This window comes from Chlorocebus sabaeus, chromosome 16, assembly GCF_047675955.1.
Source record: "Chlorocebus sabaeus isolate Y175 chromosome 16, mChlSab1.0.hap1, whole genome shotgun sequence".
Lineage (NCBI taxonomy): Eukaryota > Metazoa > Chordata > Mammalia > Primates > Cercopithecidae > Chlorocebus > Chlorocebus sabaeus.
Window position 1 is genome coordinate 9495621 of NC_132919.1, and position 17440 is coordinate 9513060.

A 17440-nucleotide genomic window follows, 5' to 3' on the forward strand; every position below is an offset into this window, starting at 1 on the left:
ATGAGAGAAGATTCAAATGAAGCGTAGAAATCTTATTGAAGGCAACACAGTAAAGGGATGTTCATCAGAAGCCGTTCATGACTGTCCACGGTTTATCGATGCTGGTGGGAAGGGTTAAAATTTCCAGAAAGAACTGAATGTTAGAAGTTTCTGGTGAGATAGGGAAACAGCTTTCTGTGTCCACACAGTGAAGCATGGTTTGACTTACACGAATTCAACCCTAAGTGTCCCAAATGAAAGGGGGCAAGAAAAATAACGAATGTAAGGCTAGGCACGGTGGCTCCTGCCTGTAATCCCAGCACTTTGGGAGGCTGAGGAGGGCGGATCACTGAGGTCAGGAGTTTGAGACCAGCCTGGCCAATGTGGTAAAACCCCTTCTCTACTAAACATACAAAAATTAGTTGGGCGTGGTGGTGTGTGCCTGTAATCCTAGCTACTTGGGAGGCTGAGGCAGGAGAATGGTTTGAACCCAGGAGGCGGAGGTTGCAGTGAACTGAGATCATGCCATTGCACTCTGGCCTGGGCAACAAGAGTGAAACTCTGTCTCAAAAGAAAGAAAAAGAAAGAAAGAAAGAAAAAAGAAAAATAACGAATGCAGGCAGTGCCTCTTATCATTCCAGTCAGTTAGATGAAGCCCAGAATGAACTCCCCATGGAGGGGAGGGATGCTGATGGGACATATATTTGCCTTTCTCCTCGGTTGGCCACATTCCCAGGGACCTCTTATGCCCTGAGCATATCACACCCCCATAGAATGACTAACTTCAAACTAACTAGACCGAAGCATATGAACTTTATTGTAGGAGTAACTCAAAGGATTTTTGAAAAGTGGCTTTTTGAATTTTTGACTATAAGCACTTTTGCTGTGTTTTTATTTTAGAATCAGACCCTATTCCTCCAACCCCTCTCCCCACCCACCTATCACCCCTCTACCACTCCTACGAGGCACTGCCTTTATATCACTGCATAAGAGAGATGAGGATAAGTGCAAAGATGGGAGGAAGGAGGTATGCATGACAAAGAATATGAGATACCCTTGATGGGAATGAGAACTCACTGTGTACTTAACACATTAAAAAAACACAAAGCACTACCGGGCACGGTGGCTCATGCCTATAATCCCAGCACTTTGGGAGGCTGAGTTGGGAGGATCACGAGGTCAGGAGTTCAAGACCAGCCTGACCAATATGGTGAAACCCCATCTCTACTGAAAATACAAAAAATAGCCAGGCGTGGTAGTGCATGCCTGTAATCCCAGCTACTCAGGAGGCTGAGGCAGGAGAATCGCTTGAACCCAGGAGGCAGAGGTTGCAGTGAGCCAAGATCATGCCACCGCACTCCAGCCTGGGCAACAGAATGAGACTTCATCTTAAAAAAGCAAACAAACAAACAAACAAAAAGCCCCCACAAAGCAAGCTTTTGTCTTCTAGCCCTGTGTATCTCCTGGGGATCTTGTTGAACACGTAGATTTTGATTCAATAAATTTAATGTGGTACCTGAGATTCCGCATATCTGAGAAGCTCGCAACTGAGGGCACTGGTTCAAGGACCACACTTGTAGGAAGTGTTAGGCTAGATACCTGACCTTCCTCCTGGGAAAATATAGAACTTATTTCTATGGATGGTTTGTGACTGCCTCAAATCCTTAAAGCTGTTCTGCTGTGTAGCAGGAATTCTCGTGCCAAAATCTTTAAAAATGCTCAGCTCAGATACCAGGTTTGAAAACTTCCATAATGAGAAGCAACTGTGCAGAAGGTGCATTTTTTAGCCAGGAAAGCCTGGCCTGTGAGATGGCCACCCACCACATTGTCTATGGAAGGAGAAGCGATATTTACATAGTTCTTGGTACAGTATCTAAGGCAGGGGTTCTATTATGCACATAAAAATCAACTGAAATGCTGGTTTAAAATGCAGATCTTGGCCAGGCGTGGTGCAGTGGCATGATCTTGGCTCACTGCAGCCTCTGCCTCCTGGGTTCAAGTGATTCTCCTGCCTCAGCCTCACGAGTAGGCGGGATTACAGGCATCCGCCACCACACCTGGCTAGTTTTTTGTATTTTTAGTAGAAACGGGGTTTCACCATGTTGGCCAGGCTGGCCTCCATCTCCCGACCTCAGGTAATCTGCCTGCCTTGGCCTCCCACAAGTGCTGGGATTACAGGCGTGAGCCATTGCACTCGGCCTATAATACCCATTTTTAAAATACCCTTCCCAGGCTGGGCTCTCTTCAGCTGCAGGAGGCCAGCTCCCTCTTGGGGGCACCCTGGGCGGGGTGGGGGTGTCTTGGGAGGGACTTCTTACCATAGGCAGACAAGGGTTGAGCCTGCCAGCTTTTGCAACATCCCCATGTGACAGGCTTGTGTTTTCTGAGGGTTGTGCATGATCTGGTATGTCCAAACCTGTGTACAAACATGTACATGACATCTTGCTACAGCTTTTATTTGTGAATTAAAGATACATCGATGGTGAAAACATAAATACAATAAAATACGTCTCCCCACATTCTGCTTCTCAGACTGTAAGGAGCTCCACTTCCAAATGGTGGCCTCAAGAATCAAGTACATTGTGTGGGAGGCAGCAGTTTGGCTCTGAGTTCAGCCTCTTCTGCTTCTTTTTCACTAGAACTTAAGGGTTCTCGTTGAGTTCTGTGCTCTGTCTTTAGGAAAGGTCCCTTCCCGTTGTCCTCTGGTGGTCACTGATAGGCCAACGAGAGTACATAGAAGTAGAGAGGAGAGGGGTGACCTGAAGTCTGTTTTGAAGAAATACAGGCCCCACCGTGCTGGGCAGTATGAGATGTTTGGCCCAGAGATACACCAACCCAAATCCCAGCTTGCAGCAAATCCAGCCTGAATAGTGAATACATTTCCTAGGGAAGAGAAAGTCGACTTTCGCAGCTTTTGAATCTACTTTCCAGGCGTCTCAGGAGGAATCAGATGATACTAGCCAACACCTTATTCCAGTGTGTGTGCTATCACCCTGAGGAGTTCCAGATCATCACCAGTGGAACAGACAGAAAGGTGAGTCCTCCCAGTGAGAGGTGAGATCTTTCCAGTGCAAGAGAAAAGCAGTGAGGTGTTGTGGCGGAGGCTGCAGGCTCTCAAGTCAAACCATCTTGGTTCCAATGGTGTCTGTCATCAATCAGCCATGTCACTTTGGAAAGGCCATATCACCTTCCAGTGTCTTCACTTCCCTGCCTGTTAAGTGGAAATGGTATCACTGACCTCACAGAGTGAGGATTAAAGTCATGCTCACCTATGGGGCTTACAGCAGGGGGCCTGGCACATAGTAGGTACTCAATAGATTGGTTTTTATTATTAGGGAATTTCTGACACTGGAGTAGAATTGCCGTGCCCAAACCGGTTATTACTTTGACTAAATTCAAACAGAAAGGCAATAGAGCTCCTCATCTCTCAGCACTGTACTTCATCAATACACTAAATATCCACACACGGAGTCAAGCGTGGTGGCTCACGCCTGTAATTCCAGCACTTTGTGAGGCCGAGGTGGGCGGATCACCTGAGGTCAGGAGTTCGAGACCAGCCTAGCCAACATGGTGAAACCCCATCTCTACAAAAAATTAGTAGAGCATGGTGGAGGGCTCCTGTAATCCCAGCTACTCAAGAGGCTGAGGCATAAGAATTGCTTGAACCTGGGAAGCAGAGGTTGCAGTGAGCCAAGATTGCACCACTGCACTTCAGCCTGGGTGAGACAGCAAGACTCTTATCTAAAAAAAAAAAAAAAATTCTACATATGGTATAGATTTCCCAGTTAAAGAGGAAGGTGAAGGTTCATGCTTCCGTTTGGGGGAATGTTCACCTTTGGAGCAAGCAAGGAGTCCCTGCTCTCATGAACCTTACTTCCCTAATTTATTTTGGGCAGGAGGGGATGGAATTGGCTAATACACACATGAACCAATCCGTGAGTGGACAACGAGTAACAAGTGAACAAGACATGAGATGGTGAAAGGACTGAGAAAGGAGATAGAACAGGTGATATGATACTGGTGGGCTGGGGGAAGCTCCTTCAGCTAGAGTAGTGGGTGAAGGCCTCCTTAAGGAACAGCCTCTGAGCTGAGGCCTGAATGACAGAAGGACCCACCCAATGCCTAGACCTCAGGGAAGGGCATCTCTGGCAGAGGACACTCCGGTAAGATGGAGCCCTACTAGGGCTGCCCAGAAGAGTATCAGTTTGGCTTCTTTGGCTGGGAAGGCAGGCAGTCAAGTTTCAACTACTTCTGTGGGTGTGATTCCTGAGAAACATGGGCTCTGGCATGGTTTTCTATCTCTTTAGGCGTTTACTATGAAATCAGAATTTTTTTGTTAACATGATCAAGCATCAACAGACATTACAAAGCAAAAGAAAAAAATTAAAAAGAAATAGTATGCACAATGTCTAGCTAGATTCAGAGGAATACAGACTCCTGGCATAGTGACTGGTGACTGGAACACAGCACGTTTCCGACATGAAGCAATGAGAAATGAATGAAATGCACATGCAAGTTTGCACTCCTGATTCCTGGTCAAGCACTCTTTTTTTTTTTTTTTTTTCCTTTTCTTTTTTTTTCTTCAACCTTATTTTAAGTTCATGCGCAGGATGTGCAGGTTTGTTCCATAGGTAAACATGTGCCATGGTGGTTTGCTGCAGAGACCATCCCATCACCTCGGTATTAAACCCTGCATGCATTAGCTGTTCTTCCTGATGCTCTTCCACTCCCCAACCACCCCCCGACAGGTGCCCAGAGCGTGTTATTTACCCCCATGTGTCCATGTGTTTTCATTGTTCAGCTTCCATTTGTAAGTGAGAACAGGTGGTGTTTGGTTTTCTGTTCCTGCATTAGTTTGCTGGGGATAATGGCTTCCAACGCCATCCATGTCGCTGCAAAAGGATGTGATCTTGTCCCTTTTTATGGCTGCATAGTATTCCGTGGTATATATGTGCCACATTTTCTTAAGTTTATTCTGTTTTTTTTTTTTTTTTTTTTTGAGACAGAGTCTCACTTTGCCGCCCAGGCTGGAGTGCAGTGGCACAATCTCGGCTCACTGCAACCTCCTGCAACCTCCACCTCCTGGGCGCAAGTGATTCTCATGCCTCACCCTCCCAAGTAGCTGGCACTACAGGTGTGTGCCACCACATCCAGCTAATCTTTGCATTTTTAGTACACATGGGGTTTCCCCATATTGCCTAGGCTGGTCTCGTATTCCTGACCTCAAGCAACGGGCCCAACTCAGCTTCTCAAAGTGCTGGGATTACAGATGTGAGCTGCTGGACCCGGCTGGCTCTATCACATTTTCCTTATGCAGTCTATCATTGATGGGCATTTCGGTTCATTCCCTGTCTTTGCTATCATAAATAGAAGCTTTCTTTCCTGAGAAGGACATTTAAATTTTGAATAGATTGTGCATTCACAAAGTTCAAGGTACAAAGGCAGTATATTCAGGAAAAAAATTACCCTCCTTTAGGCACCCTGTCTCTCCACCCCTAAGGGAGTTCTCCCCAACAGGGAACTAAGGTTACCAGTTCCTCTTTAAACTCCACCCTGTGGAATATCTCAGTGCTTTGGAGCAGAAGGGAAAGTTGGGAATAAGGGTGGGGTGAGGAAGAGGGAGGGCCCAGTCTCTAGAACTCTGGGGAGTGCGGAGTGCTCATCTCCCAGTGGGAAGGAAGAAAATGCTTTTCCTCCCTCCAGGCCTGAAGCTTAGCTGTGGATGCAGAGGCTGTTCTTTCTTTTGCAGCTTGCTTCAGGCTCAATCTGCTTAGTCTTATCAAAAGCCCTTTCTGCCTTAATCCAGGTTTATCAGCACATCAACATCTCTTTAAATAGAATGCAAATTTAAAACCAATACTAAAAATATTAAAATGGTTTTGCCACCCCCTGCTGTAGCCTATTTATAATTTCAGCCAGTATCATCCCGTGGTGTATTTTTGCTCCCTTCTATATAAAGTAGAGCCATCTTTTGTTAGCATGTGCATGGATGACTCTCCTGAGCTGAGTCCTGCTTAATGCTTCTTTCCTGAATTCCAGATTGCTTACTGGGAAGTATTTGATGGGACAGTAATCAGAGAATTGGAAGGTTCCCTGTCTGGGTCGATAAATGGCATGGATATCACACAGGAAGGGGTGCACTTTGTCACAGGTTAGTCCTGGGATAGGAAAAAGCCAAGCCTGGCTTATTTAGACGAGGACATGGAAGGAACTCCCAGGCCAGAGGGAATCGGAAAAGACCACAAAAGGGTCTCAAGGCAACTTGGTTAGAATCAGACTGCAACCAATACTGCAGCCAATGCAGCGGAGAAAGAAAAATCCAGAAGTCACATTTCAATGAGGGGAAACATTTGCACAAGAGCCTTAAGGGTGCAAATAAAGCCTAAGACTTAGGTTGCTAGGCTTGCTTTTTGTGGTAGGCATTGATAACAGAAATGCAGCCTTTAAATGGCCTGGGCTGTCCAGCATCCTTCTGAAGTCTTAAATGTGTCTGTTAATTCCACTTTATTATTGCATGATGCGATGCCCTCCCCACCAAAACAAATGAATTAACCAGTATTTCAAAGAGGCATTTACCACCCAAACACACCGATTGGAACATCATTATCATTTCCTGCCAAGCTCTTTGATTCATCAGGATATTAACAAATAAATGCGGCCGGGCATGGTGGCTCATGCCTGTAATCCCAGCACTTTCGGGGGCCGAGGCAGGTGGATCACCTGGGGTCAGGAGTTCGAGACCAGCCTGGCCAACATGGTGAAACCCCGTCTCTACTAAAAATACACAAAATTAGCTGGGCATGGTGGTGTGTACCTATAATCCCAGCTACTCAGGAGGCTGAGACAGGAGAATGGCTTGAGCCCAGGAGGCGGAGGCTGCAGTGAACTGAGATCACGCCACTCCACTCCAGCCTGGGCGACAGAGACTCCGTCTCAAAATAAATAAATAAATAAATAAATAAATAATAAATAAATGCACTAAATGAATTAAGTTTCACAAATACATTGACTATAAGGCAGATATCAAACTAGACACAGTGTGATTCCAATCACATATATGATATATATGTATACCAGTATACTTACAGAGAAAAGACTGGAAGGAACTAAGTCAACATTTTACTAGTGGTTATTTCTGGGTTGAAATGTGTGGGATGAAAATGTGCTTTTACCTCTCTGTATTTCCCCCTCCCCTTCAAACTTACTGCAACAGATAGATTTTTATAATCAAGTAAAAGTGTTATTACAAAGATAGATACGTGGGTACCGTGTTGAAAACGATCCAGTTATTTGAAATCAGGGTTGTTTCTCTCTTCTATTGCAGCAATGCCATATCCGTGTTTATCTTTTTCAGGTGGAAATGACCATCTGGTCAAAGTTTGGGATTATAATGAGGGTGAAGTGACTCACGTTGGGGTGGGACACAGTGGCAACATCACACGCATCCGCATAAGTCCAGGAAATCAATATATCGTTAGCGTAAGTGCCGACGGGGCCATTTTGCGATGGAAGTACCCATATACCTCTTGAAGCTGATGAGATGTCTCTGGGCCTCGGCGTTGCACACAGTCCTGTTGAAGACCAATTTTAGATAACTCCAACACTTGTCTTCATTTCTCACAGCTCTGTTTTTGTTCTTGAGTCCAAACTTTTTTTTCTTTATAGAATGCATTTTGTATTCCTACATTGTATATTAAAATTGAAATATGTTCAAGAATAATTTGTGCAGACTCTAATTAGAACTTCTTACATTTTGAATAAATTCTCAGTTGTCGGTTTTCTGTTATAATTTGTTGTCTGCAACTCTGCAAAACCCACAGACCTTCCTCCTGATCTGTGCACAGACAGCATTGCTATTATCCTGTAAAAATAAGGCAAAGTGAATTGCCTTCTTCATTGTCATTTCATTGGTCAAGCTATACGGGACTAGACTCAGATTTAAATCCAGATCTTGGGCAGGCTTCTTAAAAATTCTGAGCCACAATTTTCTCTTTTGTCAAGCAAGAGTAAGTTCCTGCTCAAAAGGTTATTGTGAGAATTAAGTGACTAATGTACTAAAGCATCGGCAGAATTCCTGACAGGGTAGAGAGTGAAACATGCATGCTTTCCCAAAGAAAATGTGTGGTGTTGGGATCTCAGGACAATGACCAAAGAAAGATGAAATTACAGAGATGCTTTGTTGGAGTTGGCCATTACATCTTTCTTCCGTGCTTTCCACCAGAAGGGTGATGAAATGGACCTTATGTCCTTGTGTATTAATCAGCCAACCGGGTATCTTTTTGCAGAGAGGGGTAAATAGTGGCATTTTCCAGAACACAAGTCTCCGATTCACAGTACAGTCTGATGTTTTAAGCATGTTATTTATCCTTTAAGTAATGCTGCTTTTTTTGCATGAGGTAACTGCTGCAACCCGGTTTGAAAGATCAAGACTTTTTTTTTTTTTGGAGACGGAGTTTAGCTCTTGTCGCCGGACTGGAGTGCAATGGCGCGATCTCCCCTCACTGAATCAAGCGATTCTCCTGCTTCAGCCTCCTAAGTAGCTGGGATTACAGGCATGCACCACCACGCCCGGCTAATTTTTGTATTTTTGGTAGAGACGTGGTTTCACCATGTTGGCCAGGCTGGTCTCGAACTCCTGACGTCAAGTGATCTGCCCATCTCCGCCTCCCAAGGTGCTGCTGAGATTACAGGTGTAAGCCACCAAGTCCGGCCAGGATCAAGAATATTTAATAAATGATTATCACTTATTAAACAACAAGTAACATTTCAGGGCGTTAGAATACTGCGTCTCACATGGTGCTGATCTCTTTCTGAGCTAGAAATTGACCAGAAACTCATTTTGCAAGATCTTGCCAGATTAATTATAAACCTGACAGTTGCATGGGATCAAGAGGGGGCGGGGGGCCCAGGGTTACCCAGGGAATCAAGGGCGGGACAAGGCCAAACTAATTCTGATTGGGCAATCATTCAGCAAGGATTGTGCGTTAAGGAGTGAACCAGAAACCGCGTAGGGGGCGCGCCTGAGAGCCTGAAAACTTCCTGGTAAGCAAATACTGAGGTTGGAAAGGGCCTGAACTCGGCAGTCCAGAGATCCAGGTCGAGTTCCGGTTTCCCTGCTTACGGGTCGGGTGGCCTCCCTACGTTGCGATAACCTCTCTGAGCCCCCTTCCTTGCCGATTAAAGCAAGGATGATCAAGTCTCACAAGTGTTTGGAAAATGATTCTAACCCAATCTGTGGTGTAAAAAATGCAAACCACAACCACTCGGGGGCTTTTTTTTTTTTTTTTTACAGGGCAACACGTGGCTCCCAGTTCGGGTCCCGAGTGGGCGGGTGCAGGCACAGGCTCTGCCTCCCCTAAAAGGGCAGACGGTCTGAAAGGAGGTGGCGACACCTGTCCGCACACACCTGAGCCTGCGGAGGAACCAGCGGTGCACAAAAGCGCTCCCCACCCCCACACAGCGCCCAGCGCGCGCCTCTCACCACGCCCGAGGCTGTGCTCTGGAGATGCCTGCCTTGCCCTTTTCTTCCTGCAGTAGCCAGGCCTTTGCCATTTACTAGGCGCTTTCAGAATGTTCATTCCTCCATAATTTCCACTGCTCGAAGGCTGCTCGAGGAACAGCAGCAGAGGCGAAACCCAGCTCTGTCGGTTTACGAGGTAAGGAAGGGTGGGGAACCCGACCACGACGACTCCCAGTCAGCGCCGCGGGGGCGGCACCAGGCAGGGGTAGGGGTGGCCCCGCGCTGCCCTGCAGGGGGCTGGTCGTGCGGCCGGATTCCCGCGCGGGGCGGGGCTGCCCCGCCCTTGGCTCCGCCTCCGCCCCGTCCCCGCACACCTGGCCCGCAGGTAGCCGGCACCAGGCGCCTTAGCGAAGCTGTAGGGCCTGCTGGCCGCTCGTCCGCCTCGGGCCCGGGGGCTCCGCGCCTGGAGCTGCGCCGGCGGCAGCCATGGACCCGGGCCCTGGGGACGCGGCAGGAGGGGGACCGCCCGCGCCCCGGCCCCGCCGCCGCCGCTCCCTGCGCCGCCTGTTCAGCCGCTTCCTGCTGGCACTGGGCAGCCGCTCCCGCCCCGGGGACTCGCCGCCCCGGCCCCAGCCGGGATATTGCGATGGCGACGGTGAGGGGGGCTTCGCCTGCGCCCCGGGCCCGGCTCCAGCGGCCCCCGGGAGCCCCGGGGAGGAGCGCCCGCCCGGACCCCAGCCCCAGCTCCAGCTCCCCGCCGGCGATGGGGCGCGGCCGCCGGGCGCTCAGGGCTTGAAGAACCACGGCAACACCTGTTTCATGAACGCCGTGGTGCAGTGTCTCAGCAACACCGACCTGCTGGCTGAGTTCCTGGCGCTGGGGCGCTACCGGGCGGCGCCAGGCCGCGCCGAGGTCACCGAGCAGCTGGCGGCGCTGGTGCGCGCGCTCTGGACTCGCGAATACACGCCCCAACTTTCCGCGGAGTTCAAGGTAGGCAGCGCTGCGCCGGCGGCCGCCCTGGCCCCCTGGTTTCGCCTCTTGAAAAGTGGGTGCACGATCAGGAAGGGGTTTTCTTGGGGCCTTCTTTAGATGCCATTGACCAGTTCAGCCCCGGATTACCGGCTTTGTTTGGAGTCGATGTGTTACGCTGTCGCTTGCTTATGTTTTCTTTATAAATGAATTCTCCTAGGTATTTTGAGAGGGAGTGAGGTGAGCTGGCAGATTGAAGGGTAATCAGAGTGTTTGGATTCAACAAGCATTTGTTGAAGTATTGAAGGCTTGAGGGCCGGACAGTGTTCTAACGCCCGCTCTAGAGCTTCCAGTCTGGAATGATGTGGGGTGGGGAATGGGACGTTGAAAGGCCAAGGCCTCAGGGGAAGGAGGTGATGCTTGCGTTGAGATCTGAATGATGAGAAGGATGCGTTCAGGGCAAGCTCTAGGACTGATGCAGGCAGGGGGAACAGCAAGTACAATTGCCATAGACCCAAAGGAGCTGAGTCCTGGGGATATGGAAAGAAAACCAGTGGCGTTGGCGATTAGGAGACAGATGAGTTTCGCCAGATCATGTAAGACGTAGGAGGCAACGGTAAAGAGTTTGGATTTTATTCTAAGCCCGGTGGAATCTGACAACCTGCAGGCCAGGTGCCGTGCTGAGTGCCCAGCAAAGGCAGCGAGCGTGCTATTTTGGAGATAGCATCCTTTTGTTTAAGGCGCATTCAATCCCCTACAATATATGAGTACGGGCTTGCATTTTATTGTCTGCTAGATCACGGTCTACTTACTCGGGACGCTGCAGGGTCTTGAGGCGTTGTAAATTGTTTGTATCACATCACCCGGGGTTAAAGCGGGGTGTGTGTTTGGGGTCCCAGTTGAATTAAAGGGTTCCTGATAATTGATGCACATGGCTTACTTCCTGAAAAAAAAAAAAAAAAAAAAAAAAAAAAAGAAACCCGCAGCTCTGGGCAGAGAACTGAAGCTCCCTACAGACTAGTGATTGTTCTTGGAGGAGGGGGAACCTGTCAGTGTTCATTCCACAAGCATCACCGCTCTTGAGTTTCAGCCTGAGAAAGCAGTGTTTGCCATGTGACCCGTGAGATGCCAACCCCCACCTTCCTCCCTCCTGCCTCCATTAGCGAAGCACTGTTCTGCAGCAGCCGGTGGGACACATGGTTGTCACTAAATGTCTCTTTTTGCTGATATTTGCTTTTTAAGAAAGAGGCAGTGTGGTATGGTGGTTAAGAGCAAGGTCTCTGGAGTGTTGTGACCTTGAGCAGGTCACCAGATGTGTCTGTGCTGCAACTTTCTTCATCTTTGATAGAGAACCATAGTGGTACCTACCTTGGTATAGGGTGGTTGTATTAAGTGAGTTCGAATGTAGAGCACAGTGCCAGTCTCATAGGAAATGTTCGTTATTCTATCATGACACCTTCTCACCTGCAGAAACCTAGAGGAGGGAGGGAGATAATCCTTATGTACATTTTCTCTTGCTAGATGCGTTTCCATCCAGTTACCACAGCAATGGGAGAGGCTGCAGTGGTTTGAAAAAACTCGGAATTGGCCGGGCGCGGTGGCTCACGCCTGTAATCCCAGCACTTTGGGAGGCCGAGGTGGGCGGATCACGAGGTCGGGAGATCGAGACCATCCTGGCTAACACGGTGAAACCCTGTCTCTACTAAAAATACAAAAAAAAAAAAAAAAAAAAAAATTAGCCGGGCGTGGTGGCGGGCGCCTGTAGTCCCAGCTACTTGGGAGGCTGAGGCAGGAGAATGGCGTGAACCCGGGAGGCGGAGCTTGCAGTGAGCCGAGATTGCGCCACTGCACTCCAGCCTGGGCGACAGAGCCATACTCTGTCTCAGAAAAAAAAAAAAAAAAAAAAAAAAAAAAACTCCGAAATTAGTAGTCGCCCTCAGTGACTCACCAGGATTTCCTCTCTCTCTCCTGCTGTCAAATCCCCAGGGTCTGGGAGCTCCCAGTAAGCCTCAGGGAATTGAAGGATAATCAAGTTTGTAATATGTTAATGAGGAAGATACAATCTGGAATTTCCTGGGATTTTTGGGTAGTCGGCTTTGGAGGGAGGAGTGGAGGATCCCAGAATCCAGGCTTATGGATTGAAATCTAGGTGAGCTCTTCTTATTTTACAGATAGGGAAACATTCATTCAACAAATATTTATTGAATGTCCAGAGACTAGACTGGGAATGTGTGGAATGCACGATGAGTGATGAGGACAAACCCAGATTCTGGGGCTGCTCTCCAGGGGCTTACGGTCTAGAGGTAGAAATAGATGTCAATGAAATAATCACACAGGAACATGACTGGAACAGAAACATGTTAGAAAGGACAAATGCAAGGTGCTATGATAGTGACAGCAGGAAAATGTGATTTGATTGGAGGAGATCCTGTGGGGTGGGCAGGGAAAGCTTCCCTGGAGAGGTAACCAGCCACTGAGTTGAATTTTGAAGGATTAGGTGTCCATGAAGGGCTTGGGAAGATGGGAGAGTGCATTCCAGGACCTGGGAACTGAAATGCCAACCAGGGAAGGAGGTGGGGCCCAGAGACTTTCTGTTCAATAAATGAATAAAAGCCCACTTGGCTGGGGAGGAAAGGCTGGAGAATTAGTTGCAGACACACCACGTCAGGTTGTGTTAAGGAGTCTTGTCTTTTCCTTTCCTTTCCTTTCTCTTTCTCTTTCTCTCTCGCTTCCTTCCTTCCTCTTTCTTTTTCTTTCTCTCTCTCCCATTCTATTTTTTTCCCGCCCACCCTCTCTCCCTTCCTTCCTTCCCTCCCTCCTCTCTCTCTCTCTCTGTCTCTCTCTCTCTCTTTAAGAGAGAGAGTCTCACTCTGTCATCCAGGCTGGAGTATAGTGGTGCCATCGTAGCTCACTACAGTTTTCAACTCCTGGGCTCAAGTGATCCTCCTACCTCAGCCTCCTGACCAATATGGTGAAACCCTGTCTCTACTAAAAATACAAAAATTAGCCGGGCATGGTGGCGTGTGCCTGTAGTCCCAGCTGCTCAGGAGGCTGAGACAGGCGAATTGCTTGAACCTGGGAGGCTGAGGTTGCAGTGAGCCAAGATTGTGCCACTGTACTCCAGCCTGGGTGACAGAGTGAGACTCCCTCTGAAAAACAGAAAGAAAAGTCCTGTCTGTGGTATTATCTAGAATTCTTCTCTTTTTTTTCTTTTTTAAAATTTTACATTTTTATTTTACATTCAGTAGGTACGTGTGCAGGTTTGTTATAAGGGTATATTGTGTGATGCTGAGGTTTGAGCTTCTCTTGACCCTGTCACCCAGACAGTGAACACAGTGCCCAATAGGAAGTTTTTCAGCCCTTGTCCCCCTGCCTCCCTCCCTCCCTCCTTCCTTTTGGAGTCCCCAGTCCCCAGGGTCTATTGCTCCCTTCCTTATGGCCATGTGTATGCAAGATTTAGCTCCCACTTATAAGTGAGAACATGCAATATTTGATTTTCTGTGCTTTTCTAATGATGTAATTAAATGTTGCACATTGTTAAAAAAAAAAAAGTTAAAATGTAAAAAAAAAAAGAGATCTGTAATTTTAACCCCTAGAGATAACCATTGTAAATATACTGATATGTTTCAAAGTATAAACAATTGAAAATTTTAGTTTTATATCTTGCTTTTCTCATTTAAGCACTGTTACATTTTCCTAGTCTTAATAATACACAACAATCATTAATAATTGAGTCTTTAACAATTAATATATTATTAAATGAACCAATTCTGTATGGAGATCTATGGTTATATTAAAAATTTTAGCCATCTGGAATTTATATTAGCTTATGTGCTTACACGTCAATTTTAGATCTACGGTGATATACTGGAGATTTTTTAAAAACAAGGATGTCTTCTTCATCACTCTTATGTTTTGGAAGTTCTGGACAAAACAGTAAGACATAAAATGGAAATGGAGTTTCCATTTTCCAGTATTATACTGTATTGAAGTTTCTTGTATTTAAATCACTGTCCTTAGCTGTGATTATTCCCATAAGCCTAATTCCTACAAATGGAATTATATAGTCAAAGCAAAGGTATGACTGTTTTATTATCTATTTTTATTTTTTAAATCAACTTTATTGAGATCTAAACTATATATGGTGAAATGCACCCAGTATAAGCATAAAATTTAGGAAGTTTTAACAAATGTGTGAACCTGTGTAGCCACCATCTCAATTTTAAATATTGAGTTGTTGTTGTCGTCGAGATGGAGTTTTGCTCTGTCGCCCAGGCAGGGGCACTGTCTCGGCTCGCTGCAACCTCTACTTTCTGGGTTCAGGTGATTCTCCTGCCTCAGCCTCCCAAGTAGGTGGGATTACAGACGTGCACCACCATGCCCGGCTATTTTTTGTATTTTAGTAGACACAGGGTTTTGCCATGTTGGCCAGGCTGGTCTCAAACTCCTGACCCCAAGTGATCCGCCTGCCTCAGCCTCCCAAAGTGCTGGGATTATAGGTGTGAGCCACCGCGCCCGGCCAACATACTTACGTTTTTGTGGTGAGAACATTTACGATCTATTCCCGTGGCAATTTTCAAGTATATAATATATTATTATTAACTATAATCACCAGGCTGTTAATAAATCTTCATCCCTTATTATTAATTTATTGAAAAAGAAATAGCATATTTTAAAAGTTTTTAATAGGTTTTTGGGGAACAGGCAGTATTTGGGTACATGGATAAGTTCTTTAGTGCTGATTTGAGAGATTGCGGTGCACCCATCACCCGAGCAATGGACACTGGACCCAGTGTGCAGTCTTTTAGCCTTCACCCACCTCCTACCCTTCCCCTCGAGTCACCAAAGTTCATTACAGTGCTCTTGTGCCTTTGCATCCTAAGAAATAGCATTATCTTCTAAACTTCTAAAAATAGTTTTTTATTTTTATATCTTTGATTAGGAGCGAGGTGGAAGATTTTTCCATGTGTCCTTACTAGTTGCGAGTCTGCTCTTGGAATCAATCATCTGTTCAATGTTTTTTTTTTTTTTTTTTTTTTTTTTTTTGAGACAGAGTCTCGCTCTGTCACCCAGGCTGGAGTGCAGCAGTGGTGCGATCTCAGCTCACTGCAACCTCTGCCTCCCAAGTTCAAGCAATTCTCCTGCCTCAGCCTTCTGAGTAGCTGGGACTACAGGCGCGTAGCCACCCTGCCTGACTAATTTTTGTATTTTTAGTAGAGACGGGGTTTCACCATGTTGGCCAGGCTGGTCTTGAACTCCTGACCAGTGAGCCACTTTACCTGGCCCATCTGCTCAATGTTCTTATGCATCTCTCTATTCTGCTTTGGTCTCAATGTTTTTATGTTTCTGTAAGTTCCTTAGCTCTTGGCATATTTGCTACAAATATTTCCTCAAAACTGTCTCCTTCTTCCCCCTACCCCAATATTGGAAGATTTAGATTTATTTATATCATACCTTATGATAAATATTTGATTTTATGTACCAGCTTTTCTATGGTTATATTAAACATTTTAGCCATCTGGAATTTATATTCTCTTATGTGCTTAAGCATCCATTTTAGGTCAACAGTGACATAATGGAGACATGGCTTTTTAACAACAAGGATGCCTTCCTCACCACTCTTATGTTTTGGAAGTTCTGGACAAAACAGACATAAAATGGAAAGGGAGTAAAAAATATTAAACGGAAAGAAAATTGCTAAAACATGCCAGAAATCCTTATTTTAACTTTATTAGTGTCATTAGTTACATCAGATGGAAGGTAGAAAATCAAAGAAATAACCATTTGGAACATATAAAATTAGATTTTTATTCATAAAACAACCAGAAATATGAAATAACTAGGAATAATTTTAATAAGAAATGTTAAAAATTGTCAATGTTTGGGAAAGAAAACATACACACAGATGGAGTTATGCCATGTTGAAGGAGAGAAATAACCAAATATAGGGCTGGGCACGGTGGCTCATGCCTGTAATCCTAGCACTTTGGGAGGCCAAGATGGGAGGACTGCTTGAGGCCAGGAGTTCAAGACCAGCCTGGTCAACATAGCAGACCTCAGTGAAAAAAAAAAAAAGATGTGGGATAAGTAACCAAATATTGCAGTTCATTCTTCCCAAGCTAATTAACTTCTTGGGAACTGCTTTGGAAAGTTCTAGTTATGTTTGCATAGACTGACTTTTTTTTTTTTTTTTTTTGAGATAGAGTCTCGCTCTGTTGCCCAGGCTGGAGTGCAGGGGCACAATCTCGGCTTACTACAGCCTCCACCTCCTGGGTTCAAGTGATTCTCCTGCCTCAGCCTGCCGAGTAGCTGGAACTACAGGCACCCACAACCGCACCCAGCTAATTTTTTGTATTTTTAGTGGAGATCGCGTTTCACCTTAGTAGCCTGGGTGGTCTTGATTTCCTGACCTTGTGATCTGCCCACCGTGGCCCCCCAAAATGCTGGGATTACAGGCGTAAGCCACAATCCCTAGCCTGTTTCCATAGACTTTCTAGGGGAATGACTTCTCTAGTCATCAGGAGGTTATTAAAAATAATTCTGAGAAATACCTGCCAAATACTTTATAATTGGAAAAAGACAAATAAAGAACAATGTTCACTGTTAAAAAACTTTGTCATTTACAAATGAAAATTTAAAAATTGCTCATGATCCCATTATTCTATGATAACCATTTGCTACTATTTTGCCATGTATTTTCTGGTCTTTTATTTTTCTATCTATGAATATATATATAAAACAATCTCAAATATGTATTTTTGCATTTTTTTCTTCTTATGACCAGATTATTATTTTCTTTATCACTTGTATTTCATCAGTCATAAATTTTAAGGCCATCTGACTGTGTCATAAGTTTTCACCCAGATAACTTTGATGTGTGAAGACATCTTTTCTTATATCTCTCATTTCCTAAGGCAAAATCCCCCAAAGTGGAATTGCCATTTACAGAGAGGGACATGTTTAAGGCCCTATCTTGTCTTGGCTTCTTGAAGTTGTCACCTCCTTTCTGAAAAGGTTGTCAGGTACTACAGC

General features: G+C 45.8%; 2 protein-coding genes across 4 annotated transcripts in view; both read left to right on the forward strand.

Annotated features, from left to right (window-relative positions):
* Positions 1–8113, forward strand: part of CFAP52 (cilia and flagella associated protein 52) — a 65197-nt gene extending 57084 nt beyond the window's left edge. Inside the window, exons 13-15 of one of the 2 annotated variants that reach the window (XM_008010332.3) lie at positions 2911–3013; positions 6019–6130; positions 7334–8113. In XM_008010332.3, the coding sequence (XP_008008523.3) occupies positions 2911–3013; positions 6019–6130; positions 7334–7509 (391 nt within the window). In that variant the 3' untranslated portion in view covers positions 7510–8113. The remainder of the gene's footprint in view (positions 1–2910; positions 3014–6018; positions 6131–7333) is intronic. The other variant, XM_037987318.2, reaches the window with a different exon arrangement.
* Positions 8114–9607: 1494 nt separating this feature from the next.
* USP43 (ubiquitin specific peptidase 43) overlaps positions 9608–17440 on the forward strand; it is an 83034-nt gene continuing 75201 nt past the window's right edge. For both annotated transcript variants that reach the window (XM_008010335.3, XM_008010337.3), the window contains exon 1: positions 9608–10429. In XM_008010335.3, the coding sequence (XP_008008526.1) occupies positions 9926–10429 (504 nt within the window). In that variant the 5' untranslated portion in view covers positions 9608–9925. The remainder of the gene's footprint in view (positions 10430–17440) is intronic.